Genomic DNA, 12789 nt, shown 5'->3' with positions numbered 1-12789 from the left:
TATATATCTATATCTATAAGGAGTTTTAATACATCATAGCACTATAGAGCAATACTTACAGTGTATACCTATAATGCCTATGTTAATAAATAAGTGACATTGATTTACATAGTGTATATGATGACCCTCACTTAAATCTTTCATATTTTTGCTCTTCTGTCCTGCATTTAAAAAAGTTTAAATTTGTCTGAATATGTTACTTTCTTGCACAGTTGTCCCACTTCTTCTGCTGTTCTGTCAATATGGAGGAGCAGACACCATCTTTCCTGACAAATTTAATGATCTGCCATTTGACACCAAAGAACATCTCATATCCTATCACACTGAATGCAGAGGCGAGGATAAGGTAAATGGCACTTTTTTCATTTACATCGGAAGAAGAGAATATCCGATATCTTATGATACACTTCCTTCTAAAAAAAAAAAAAAAAAAGGAACAAAAAACACATTGGATCTCAACAGAAAAAAACATGCTGGATATCTATACTGATTTTGGCTGTGTAATGTATTAGGAACAAAATGATGCAATGTTTGATGGAAATGAGAATTATCAATGTACTGATTTCAAAGACACCCTGAAGACCAAAGTGAACACATTATGTGGCAGTCTGAAATAGTCTGAAATTGAATTGTAGCAACTCAAAATAGTACTCTGGCCCCCACATGCTTGTATGCATGCATGCATGACTGACAACAGCGGGTCCGCATGGTCCTAATGAGATTACAGATGGTGTCCTTGGGTATCTCTTCCTAGATCTGGACCAGGGCATCACTAAGCCCCTGGACAGTCTGAGATGCAACCTGGCTGTGTCAGATGGACCAAAACATAATGTCCCAGAAGTGTTCTATCTATTATTTAGGTTTGACGAGCATAGGGGCCAGTCGTATTAATTCATTCATCCTCCAGGAACTGCCAGCATACTAGAGCACATGAGTTCAGGCATTGTTATGCAGTAGGAAGAACCTAAGAACCACTGCACTAGTATTGGGTCTGACAATGGTTCCAAGGACTACATTCTGAAACCTAATGGCAGTCGGGGTGCTGCTGTCTAGCCTGGTAAGGTCTGTGTCTCCCTCCATGGATATGGTTCGTCAGACCATCATTGGATCACCACCAAACCAGTCATGCTGAGCGCTAAGGACCCTTTCAAGTCTGTCACACGTACCTGCTGTCACTGGCGACACGACCAGGTGCTGAAGGTTATCGCCGAGTCCATTTGTAGCACCATCGACCAGGGCAAGCATCACCTACCACTTAGACAAGTGATTGCATTTGTGTGAGCGAGACAACATCCAAAGCTGCGCCCAAAAGTCCAGGCAACTGTCAGATGAAGATGGACCTGGAAACCCAACTCAAATTCCTTGAAACCATTGTGAGAACATCATTCGACCAGATATTGTGCTAGTCTCTGAAACATCAAAGCAAGTGGTCATGCTGGAGCTTACAGTGCCCTGGGAGGAGAGAATCAAAGAGGCCCACGAAAGCAAGAGAGCGAAGTACACTGAGCTGAAAGTGCTGCAGATGGGGGTGGTGTGCCATGTATTTGCCCATCAAAGTGGAGTGAAGGCAGGTCCCTAGGCAAAGCCTACAGCCTCCTGGGCATTATTGGCGCATGCAAGAGGAAGGCCATCGGAGGAGCTTCAGAGGCAGCCAAGAAAGCATCTAGATGGCTGTGGATCAAGAGGGACAAGCCATTGATGAACACTTCGTGGACACAGGCTGATCACTCCAGGTCAGCTCACCTGGGTGAGGGTGTCTAAAGTTGAAAGACCCGAAACACCCAATGAACCCAGGTACTATCACTGATGATGTGTCCAAGTGCATCTAGAGATGTATCTTACTATCAAGAAACCCATTTTTTTCAACTTGGCATGCTCTGTTTGACTTTGTGCTTTTCCTCTCATTAACTCTAATATTTTGCTCCTTTTCACTAGATTCGAAACCCTATTTACATTAAAAGAAATATTTTTCATCGGACCACTTTGCAAATAGTTATAAATGAGATTAACTTCACAGATAATAAACACCAGACAGCAGCAGGCAGGATCCCCCTAATAAAACAATTAAAATAAGAACAAGAAAATAAACCACATTACATGGTGGCCAGAAACTGAGCTAGAGGTGACACTATGAGAGATGTCAGAAGAGGGGCAAGTGAGCTGGAATTTGGTTTTTCTTACCAAAGCCTGGTCCCTGGTTAATAAAGTGGACAATAAATTACGGATTGTCCATTGACGGATGGACAGTTGCATAACAATTATAACAGAGACTCAACCATTGAGCTAGCTGGCCACACAATCTACCGGTCAGACCGACCTTCAGACTCCAGTAAGGAAAGATGACTGGTGTGTATGTGCCTACGCCAATGTTACGGGTACTGGCGGGTACCACATATACAGCTTATGATCTCTCTGGAAACAGGAGGAATGAATGAGACAAAGAAACTCCACTTCTGTTCTGTCTTCTCGCTCAGCAGAAAATGGGAAAGGATTTATTAAAACATGCACAATTTAAATCCTCCACTGTTATACTGTCAATATATATGTACTCAACGTTCTCTATATAAAGAAACACAACTTCAAAATAAAATAACATTTATCGTTTTCATCATTCAGCCAGTACTGAATTATAGGTTTTGTTTGATTACTAAATCAGAATTGACTATAACCACTGCTACGGTGTTGGGCAAGTTACTTCCAAAATATAATATATTCCATATTACAAGTTACTTGCATTTGAAAGTAATAAGTTTCTTTACAGTATTACCTTCTGTGTATAGTAATAAGTTACTTATTACTTTTTAGTTACTTTCACCAAAACAAATATTTACGACAAGGCATTGCAAAATGAAGGTGCGCAATATTTTGTCATGGCGAATAGTCCTTTTAATATTTTCACTTGTATTCTTTTAATCTACTACGAGTATATGAATTGCAATTTACAGTGCATAGTTTTAAAGATTGTCTTCCGTGAATGATTTTTCTTCAGACACTGAGACACAAATCTCTAGTGACTCATAACTTTATATATTTCTACCCATGTTTTTTCTTAGTTGGCGCTTTGTTCATTATCACCCACAGTCTCATTTATGAGTACTATAAAACATAGAGATGTGTTATTGTTACTGTTAAAGTATTCTGAGATGATGTGACAATAACAACCATGAAAATCCCTCTGCAAACACAACTGACTTCACAAATTAAAACTATTTTTTATTTTTTTTTATTTATTTTTTAAATACAATACATACAATACAAACATGAACAACAAAGAAGACACGAACAATGTGTATTTGTGTGTGTGTGTGTGCAGATGTACATGTGGGACCTATCACAACCTGCATGTTCACCAGTCAACACAACAACACAGGAACAATAATAATCATCTCACATTGTTATCCATACTATAGCAAGGATATACAATGAACACACGAAGCAAAACAATGCCTCCATCAATAAGCAGCAAAAAAAGAAAGCAATAATGATAATAAACAAAACAAACAAAACCAACAGACACATACAAAACAACCAACAATTATAGCGACAACAACCACTGAAAGTGAAGGACAGTGAGAGACAGTGGAGGGGGAGGAGGAAGGATTTGTTTGATTTGTTTATTCAGTCCTATTCCTAATCACTTCAATGTGGTTTCCCGGGCCCCTGCTGACCCACCGGGAACCAGCCTGAGGGCCCCCGCACCCTCCTGCCCCTGCCCCCCGCCCCCCACCGGAGCCCGCGTGATTTTTTTTGTTTTTTTGTAGTTGCTGATGTTGCCTGTTTGTATTTGTGAATGAATGTAGTGCATTAAAAACAGGGCATGTGTGATGCATTAAAAAACAAGATGGAGGTTGCCATGCCTGCCGCCTGCATGCGAGCCTTCCAGGGCAGAGAGGGGAAGGGCCAGAGGCTGGGAGCAGCGAAGAGACCCCAGGCAAGGGTTTATCGGGTGCGGCCCCACAGGGACCCGAGGCCTTAACATTAGCAGGTAGCAAATATAGTCATAGTAATAGTAACCATCATATTTATATCTGTTGTTCCTCCTCCCCCTCATTTGATATAGGGTTAGTTGGTTATAATAATAATAATAATAATAATAATAATAATAATAATGGAAATAGCATTAACAATAATGACAGCAAGGAATTATTGGAGAGAGGCAGTGGAAGGAGAAAAATAAGAGAAAAAAAGAAATGAAAATAAAAAGATAAAAAAATAAAAATGGAGAGGAACATTGCTATACTATAATTAATTAGTGAAGATACTATCTACATAAAACAATATAATACAATAACTGGAGCTACAGGTATGTTTTTGTAGCAACATGCAGAGACTTAATGTAATGACATTGATGCTTCTAGTGGAATTGGCTCTCAGGCATCATGAGGGACTGTTTTGTGAAGAGAAAATGAGTGGTGACCAAATAGATAGAGATTCTTTTGCAAGCTGTTGATTGAAGTCTTCCATTGAGATGCAGTCGGATAAGAGATTTTTCCAGTGAGTTATGTTTTTGTTGTGTTTGGACTTCCAGTTCATGAGGATAGTTTTCTTGGCGATGGTTAAGGCCACCAGTAGGAGTTTATTGTTTGGGTTTGTCAGGTTTGACGCAGAGGTGTCACCAAGTAAGCAGAGGGAGGGAGACAGGGGGATATGGCAACCCAAAAAAACAGCGAGTGATTCGATGACCTCGCTCCAGAATTGTTCGACAGGTGTGCAGTGCCAGAATAAGTGAAGGTAAGTGTCTGGTTTATTTTGCATGCAGTTTGTGCAGATTTCTGATGTGGATCCCATTTTTGCCAGTTTCTATCCTGTGTAGTGAATCCTATGAAGTATTTTATATTGTATAAGTTGTAGATTTGCATTTCTAGACATGGAGTAAATGTTTCTGCAGATGTGGTTCCAGAAGTCAGCATCGGGAGCAATTGCCAGATCTTTTTCCCACTTTGATGTAGGTATGGATAGAGTTGTGTCAGATTGTAAAAAGATGAAATTCGCTGAAATTGATAACATTCTAAAACACTGATGCTGTGTGATCATCTGACTGAGGAATGGGAGATCTGAGATAGTGATGTTATTGCAAGTTGCCTGTTCTATGTCTAACCAAGTGCTGTCTGATTGATGAAGGTTGATCCATTTTAGGATGTATTCTAGTTGGTTTGCCAGGTAGTAATTATTAAAGTTTAGTGCTGAAAGTCCTTCATGTGTCTTTGGTTTCTGTAAGGTTGTGAGTTTGATTCTTGATGTTTTATTTTTCCAGTAGAATTTTGTTATAAATGAATCTAGTGATTTAAACCATGATGTGCTGGGTTGAGACGGAATCATTGTGAATAGATAAGTTATTTTGGGAAGTATTTTCATTTTAATCAGTGCTATACGGCCTTATAATGAAAGTGGTAAGTTCATCCAGCGGAGGAGACTGTCTGATACTGATTCTGAAGTAATGGTGTGTAATTTAGACTAAGCAACTCTGACAGCCTGGGGGAAATGTTAATACCCAGATATGTGATGTGATTCGTGCATATAGGAATGGGAAGTGTCTGGGTTGCCATACCCCCGCTGTTGCTGTATAGTGGGAGAACTGAGGATTTTTGCCAGTTAATGGAGTATTCAGAGACGTTAGAATATGATTCAATGGTTTTAATTGTCTCTTGAAGGGATATGTGGGGGTTTTGTAAGAAAAGTAAGATATCATCTGCATAAAGGCTGATTTTGTGGTGTATGTTCTGTGGCTGAATTCCCTTGATGTTGGAATTTTGGCGTATGGCTGTGGCTAGGGGTTCAATGAATATTGTAAACAGGAAGGGAGAGTGGGCATCCTTGCCTAGTCCCCCTGTGAAGTGTGAAAGGTTGTGAAGTTAGTCCATTGGTGATAACAGTGGCTGAAGGTGCTGTATATAGAATTTTTATCCTGTTAATAAATGATTCCCCAAAGCCAAATTTATACATAGTTGATAGAATTGACCAGTTAACCCTGTCAAGTGCCTTTTCTGCATCTAGTGTGGTAGTGATGGTTTGTACTTGGTGCTTGGAGGAGTAGTCAATTATGTTGTAGAGTCTGCGTGTGTTGTTGGAGGAGTGTCTGCCTTTAATGAAACCGGTCTGGTCTGGATGGATTATGGATGGCATTACTTTTTCCAGTCTGTATGCAAGTGCTTTGGTGATAATATTGATGTCGGCGTTTATGAGAGAAATTGGACGGTAGCTTGAGGGTAGGGATGGGTCTTTGCCGGGTTTGAGAATCACTGAAATTATGGCTGTATTCATTGCTGGTGGCAATTTTGCGGTTTGTTTTATTTCAATAATAAGTCTTGTGAAGAATGGGGCGAGAATGGGCCAGAAGTGCTTATAGAACTCAGCAGGGTCCAGCATCTGGTCCAGGTGATTTGTTGTTATGCATGAATTTGAGAGCATGGAATAATTCTTCTGTAGTCAATGGATCTTTGAGTAGGGCAGATTGATCGGGAGAAAGTTGTGGTATAGTGATATCATTAAAAAAAAGAGTTGACCTGGTCTTGAGCAGGGTTTATTTTAGATGAATATAGTTTTGTATAAAAGTCTTTAAAGATTTTATTGATTTCCAGTGGTGCTTGTGTTGGCTTCCCTGCTGAGTTCTTGATGGACGTTTTTTCTTTGTTTGCTCTGATTAAGTTTGCTAAGTATTTTCCAGATTTATTGCTATGGTGAAATTGTTCTTGTTGGAGTCTGTGTATGAGGAATTTGGTTTTCCTATTTATTATATCATTTAATTGTGATTTGTATTTCCTGAGCTCACTCTGTATATCTTCTGCTGGATTATTCATAATAATATTTTCAAGGTGTGTGATTTTTTGTTCCAGTTTAGTTTCTTCTTCCTGTTTCTTCTTTTTGTTGTGAGTGGAAAATGAAATGATGATACCTCTTAAGACTGCTTTACCTGTTTCCCATAGAAGTGATGGAGATGACTTTGGGGAATCATTTATTTCTAGGAAGGATGCCCACTCCTATTTAATGAGCTTGTCAAAATCTGGATTACTGAGGAGCAATGTGTTGAAGCGCCATCTGGGGCTAGAGTTGGGTAGACTGAGTCTCTGCCATGTGAATGTTATTGGTGCGTGGTCACTGATGGTTATAGGATGAAAGTTGGAATCTATGATATGTCGGATTATTGAAGTACTAGTAAGGAAGTAGTCGATTCGTGAAAATGACTGGTGAACTGGTGAAAAGAACAAATATTGTTTTGAGGACGGGTGTTGTACACGCCAATCATCGCCAAGACCAATATCACTCATGAACTGTTTTATTGTGTCTGTGGATTGCCAGTTGCGTTTATTTGTGGTGTTACTTCTGTCTATTGATGGGTTAATGACTGTGTTAAAGTCTCCTCCTATTATTATGGGACTATTTGAGTTGGCGATAATGGAGGAGAAGAAGTTATTGAAAAAGGATGGGTTATCAGAATTTGGTCCATAAATATTGCCGATTGTTAGTGGTTTGTTATTGATTGTAATATTTATTACAATGAAACGTCCTTCTGGGTCAGTAATAGCGGAGTTGTGAATGAATGAGATTTGGTTATGTATCAATATAGCTACACCTCTTTGCTTTGTATTGTAGTGGGCTGAGAATACTTGGTTAAATTGCAGTGATAGTAGCTTGTTATAGTCTGTTTTGGAGAGATGAGTTTCCTGTAGTAAACATATGTCTGCTTTTAACTTTATTAACTGGTTGAATATTTTGTTTTTCTTTGCCTGAGAACCAATTCCACGGATATTCCAAGTGACAAACTTTAGCTGAGGCAACATAGTAACATGGGTTATATATATTTTTTTAAACAGTTGTTAAAATTCATCTCTATGAGCGTGTCAATGTGTGTGAGCATGTGTGTGTGTGCGTGTGTGTGTGTAGAAGCAAAAAGGAAAGAGAGAAAAAGACAGCAACGATAACAATAAACAACACAGGAGGAAAAAAACAAGACAAAAGAAACCATGAAAGTAAATGTGAGAAAAAGCATATGGTAGGTACTTTACAGTGAGACTTTAGCGTAATGTTTAATACAATTGGACCCTGGTTATTTTATTTAAGTGTAACATTTAAGTAGAAGGAGAGAGGGGGGGAGAGGAAGAGGCTTTGATGGTACTGCAGAGTCTGATGAAAAGTTTTATGGTTGTGTGATGGAGGGTGAGATTTAGAAAAGCCAGGGGGTTATGTCCTTATCTTTGAATAATTGCCCATCAATGTAAAGTTTGTCCGTTGTTATGACTGCTCGCTTACCTCCCTTCATCATCTGCTTGCGGATGGGGAATAGCTGCTTGCGTCTGTGGTTGATTTCTGTTAAATACTGGTTTTTGAGTCCGTAGTCCGTTGCTTGGAGTTGCCTGCCTTGTCGTTGGACCAGTTCTTTTTGTTTGAAGTGCTCGAATTTTGCGATGATGGGCCAGGGTCGGGTGGTGTTGGAGTGTTTTTGTCCCAGACGGTGAACGCGGTGAAAGGTGATGTTGTTGACTGTGTCTGTGGGAAGTTGTAGTTGTTTAATCATGAAGTTCTTGATTGTTTTTTCGGGTTCGTCTCTGTGTGGTTCTGGAATGCCGGTAAAAATCAAATTGTCCCTCATGCTGTGCATCGGTAAGTCCAGGATGGTTTCTTTCATGGTTTTATTTTCTGCGGTGACTGTAGCGAGTTGGGAGGTGACGGAGGAAAGTTGTGAAGACATCGTGGTTGCGTATTCCAGGCTGTGTCGGAGGTTTTGAAATTCTTTGTGGAGAACTTCAATGAGTGCCACACTGCCATCCAGTCCGGTGAGTTTATTGTCAATAGATATTAGCATGTCTTTAACCTCGGTGCAGCACGGTTGTGTCGGTGATGAAGTAGAGACGGGTGAAGCTGGTGAGTCGGGTGTGCGTGGTTTTTTGGCTTTTTGAGAGCGTCCCATGTTGCAGAGTCGGTTGTCGGTTGTATCGAGGTTTTCCAGGTCTGCGGCGTAATCCGGTTTATTGAGTGAGAAATGAAAAAAAGAAAAAAAAGAAGATGAAATAAATGAAAAGTTTATGTATGCTCAGGTGTAACGCAGGTGTCTAGCAGCAGGCCGCCATGTTGCGTGTACGCACGGTCTCGCGAGAGTTTGTGGTCACAGCGCCATTCCTCATCAATGATTAAAAAACAATTTTTAATCATTGAATCACCTCTAACACTACCTGTAGTGTCTCATCTTAAATTGACTATCTGTGGAAATGTTTGTATACCTTAACAATAGGACTATATCATTAGAGATTTGTTTTTACCTTGTCACTTGATCGAACGGGGATTTTGCTGACAAGCTTTTGAAACGTCGGCGACTCAACTGTAGAAAGAGGCAGCGCATCCTCCAGTTCATCATTACAGCAAATAATCCGAACCTTAGTAACAACCTAGCAACAGAAATGATTTTCTAGTCCCAGATGAGTGAACTATGAGCTGACATTCATGTTTTAACACGGTCTCGGACTTTACTGAACTAAATCAATAATGCATAAATGAGCTTTTATTGCCCAAGTTATAACAAAGATGTTGTTAGCATCAAACCGATCCATTTTGTAGCGTATTTTTCAACCGTTTCCTGCTCCAGCTCTGACAGTTAGTGTTGCCATGGAGATGGATACAATGTTGCCACAGACTTGGCGGAGCAATATTTTTAGTAATGAGTCAGCCGTGCTGTAATGCTGATTTGAGCACGTTCTGAATGTCTTATTGGCCAATCAGATTGCTTGGTTGGAACTACTTGTGGTATAATTGGTTGTTGCCATCTTGCCGTCTTCTTCTGTTGATTTAAAACCGTCCTCTTCTCCTCCTCTTTTTTTAAGGCTGTCTCGCCTGTGTTGTTTTTTCGAAACCTCCGCCTCTGTGATAGCTTGGATTGTAATGCGTTACTGAACTCAATAACTGTAATAATATTACTAAAATGTAATTAGTAACGTGTTATATTACTCCGTTACAGGCTCAACGTAATATATTACAGCAGTAGTAGACAGCACTTTTGGGGGTAACGCGTTACTTAGACTACAAGTCACATATGCTTCTTAAGTGCATGTTTCCGGTTTCAATTTTGAAGTCCTTTACTCTTCTGAAAATCCATGAGCCTACAGATTTTTAACTTATGAAATATAAGTTCTGTGCTCTCGCTCAGCAGAAAGAGTAAAGCTGCAAAGCGAACCAAATTGTTGTAAAGCCCCTGGGGCCAAGTAAACACCACACTGCTCCCTGCTGACGAACACACATTACTTCTCCTGGTATGTACATAAAATACTTTAGTGCAATGTTAGTGAATACAGGTTGATTATCCCTTGAATAAACACTCAGAACATCAATTATGAAATTACAAAAACTACCACAAATGTGATAACACCTTAGTGGGCATCACACGGACAACAGTTGGTGTACAGACACTGTTATTATTGAGAGACACTGTTGTCCAGACCTTTCTTTTACTCAAGCGCAGACCTTTCCATTTGCCCAGGGAAACCAATGCTGTGTTTGTTGTTATTGTGGACAGTCCCCTCCAAAAGTATTGGAACAGCAAAGGCAAGTTCCTTTGTTTTTGTTGTTAACTGAAGACATTTGGGTTTAAGATCAAAAGAAGAGTATGAGACAAGATTTCAGAATGTCAGCTTTTATTTCCTGGTATTTACATCTAGATGTGTTAAACAACTAAGGATATATTACCATTTGTATTACAACACAGCATTTTTAGGTGAGCAAAAGTAACGGAACAAATAATCTTAAAATAAATAACATTTAATATTTGGTGGCATAACCCTTGCTTGCAATGACTGCCTCAAACCTGTGACCCATCGACATCGCCAAACTGTTGCATTCTTCATTTGTGATACTATTCCAGGCTTTTACCGCAGCTTCTTTCAGTTCTTGTTTGTTTCGGGGGGTTTCTCCCTCCAGTCCCCTCGTCAGGAGGTGAAATGCATGCTCAATTGGGTTCCACTTCTTTCCCCTTGATGAAGTCTTTTGTTTTGTTGGCAGTGTGCTTTGGGTCATTGTCCTGCTGCATGATAAAATTCCTCCCAGTTAGTTTGGATGCATTTCTCCATAAATTGTCAGACAAAATGTTTCTGTACACTTCGTAATTCATTCTGCTGTTACCATCATCAGTTACATCATCAACAAATATTAATGAGCTTGTTCCAGTAGCGGCCATGCACGTCCAAGCCATGACGTTACCTCCACCGTGCTTCACAGATGAGCTTGTATGCTTCGGATCATAAGCAGATCCTTTCTCTCTCCACACTTTGGCCTTTCCATCGCATTGGTAGAGGTTAATCTTGGTCTCATCAGTCCATAAGATTGTGTTCCAGAATGTTTGTTGCTCATCTCGGTAATACTTTCCAAATTTCAATCTGGCTTTCTGATTCCTGCTACTGATGAGCGGTTTGCATCTTTTGGTATGGCCTCTATATTTCTTGTTCTTCTATATTGCTCTCAGGGTCTTCTTCGAATAGTGGATTGTGATACCTTCACCCCTGCACTGTGGAGGTCATTGGTGATGTCACTTACTGATGTTTTGGCATTTTTCTTCACAGCTCTCACAATATTTCAACTACTGTTGTTTTCCTTGGCCGACCTGTTCGACATCTGTTGCTCAGTACACCAGTAGTTTCTTTCTTATTCAGGACATTCCAAATTGTTGTGCGTGCTATGCCCAACATTTGTCTTGTTTTCTCAGCTTGAAAAGGGCTTGCTTTTCTCCCATAGACAGCTCTCTGGTCTTCATGTTGGTTTATCCTCTTTAACAAGAAATGCATTCTTAATAGGTTTCAACCCAGGCCAAAAAGTAGACTAGTCATACAGAGCTATTTAATGTTTAAACAATCAACCTTAAAGGCAACACTGGTCAACAAGAGACACCTGTCAGTCACATGTTCCAATGTTTTGCTCACTTGAAAATGGGTGGGGTCAAACAAAGGTGGTATGTCCCAAGTTGTTTAACACATCAAGATGTAAATACAAGGGAATAAAAGCTGACATTATGAACTCATCTTTTGATCTTAAACCCAAATGTCTTCAGTGAACAACAAAAACAAGGTAAGTTGCCTTGCTACTCCAATACTTTTGGAGGGGACTGTATATTGTCCCTAGAGCTAATGCGAATGTAGCAAACATGCTACATATTATCACCATAGCATCACCAAACAACAAAACAAACACTCTGATGGCTTCTTTATTGTAGCTGGTGACTTCAATCATGCCAATCTGAAGATGGTGCTTCCCAAATTTTATAAAAACAGAGACATCAATACAAGGAAAGGAAGAACACTTGACTAAGTTGCCAACACTCCCATAGTTTGTAAAGCCCAACCCTCTCCATACTTTGTACATCTATCCCTGTTTTAACACCGGTTTATAGGCCCCTCATATGTAGATCAAAACTATTATATAAAACAGTGCAGTGTGGGACTGAGGAGGCAACATTGTCTTCGCAAGACTGTTTTGAGGACATTGTGCCAGAAATCTTTTAACAATTAGACAGAGGACTACACCTTGCCATTTGTTAACAACAAACCCTGGTTCAACACTGTCGAGCTCTGCTGTGGGCTGGAGTTTCAGCAGTGAAGGAAGGAGACAGGGAGGCCTATGGGAAGGCTAGAGCTGACAGGTTAGAGCTAGCATCAAGGCTGCAAAGTTAAAATACAAGGAGAAGACAGAGGCCAACTTCAGTGGAAACAACCTCCGCTCAATCAGTGCGTTTACATGCAGAGCTTTATCGAGCTATGCTCAAAATTTGACTTTCTCACCACAGTCCTTGTCCCAGTTAAATGCAACGCAAGAAAA

The 12789-nt window shown here is 40.0% G+C and overlaps 1 protein-coding gene across 1 annotated transcript in view; it reads left to right on the top strand.

Moving 5' to 3' along the window:
• LOC125009669 (desmoglein-2-like) overlaps positions 1-12789 on the top strand; it is a 50260-nt gene that overhangs the window by 25656 nt on the left and 11815 nt on the right. Inside the window, exon 12 of the mRNA XM_047587819.1 lies at positions 213-346. Coding sequence (XP_047443775.1) covers positions 213-346 — 134 coding nt within the window. The remainder of the gene's footprint in view (positions 1-212; positions 347-12789) is intronic.

This window comes from Mugil cephalus, chromosome 6, assembly GCF_022458985.1.
Source record: "Mugil cephalus isolate CIBA_MC_2020 chromosome 6, CIBA_Mcephalus_1.1, whole genome shotgun sequence".
Taxonomy (NCBI): Eukaryota; Metazoa; Chordata; class Actinopteri; order Mugiliformes; family Mugilidae; genus Mugil; species Mugil cephalus.
The sequence above is the reverse complement of the archived record's forward strand: the minus strand, read 5'-3'. Positions and strand labels throughout refer to the sequence as shown.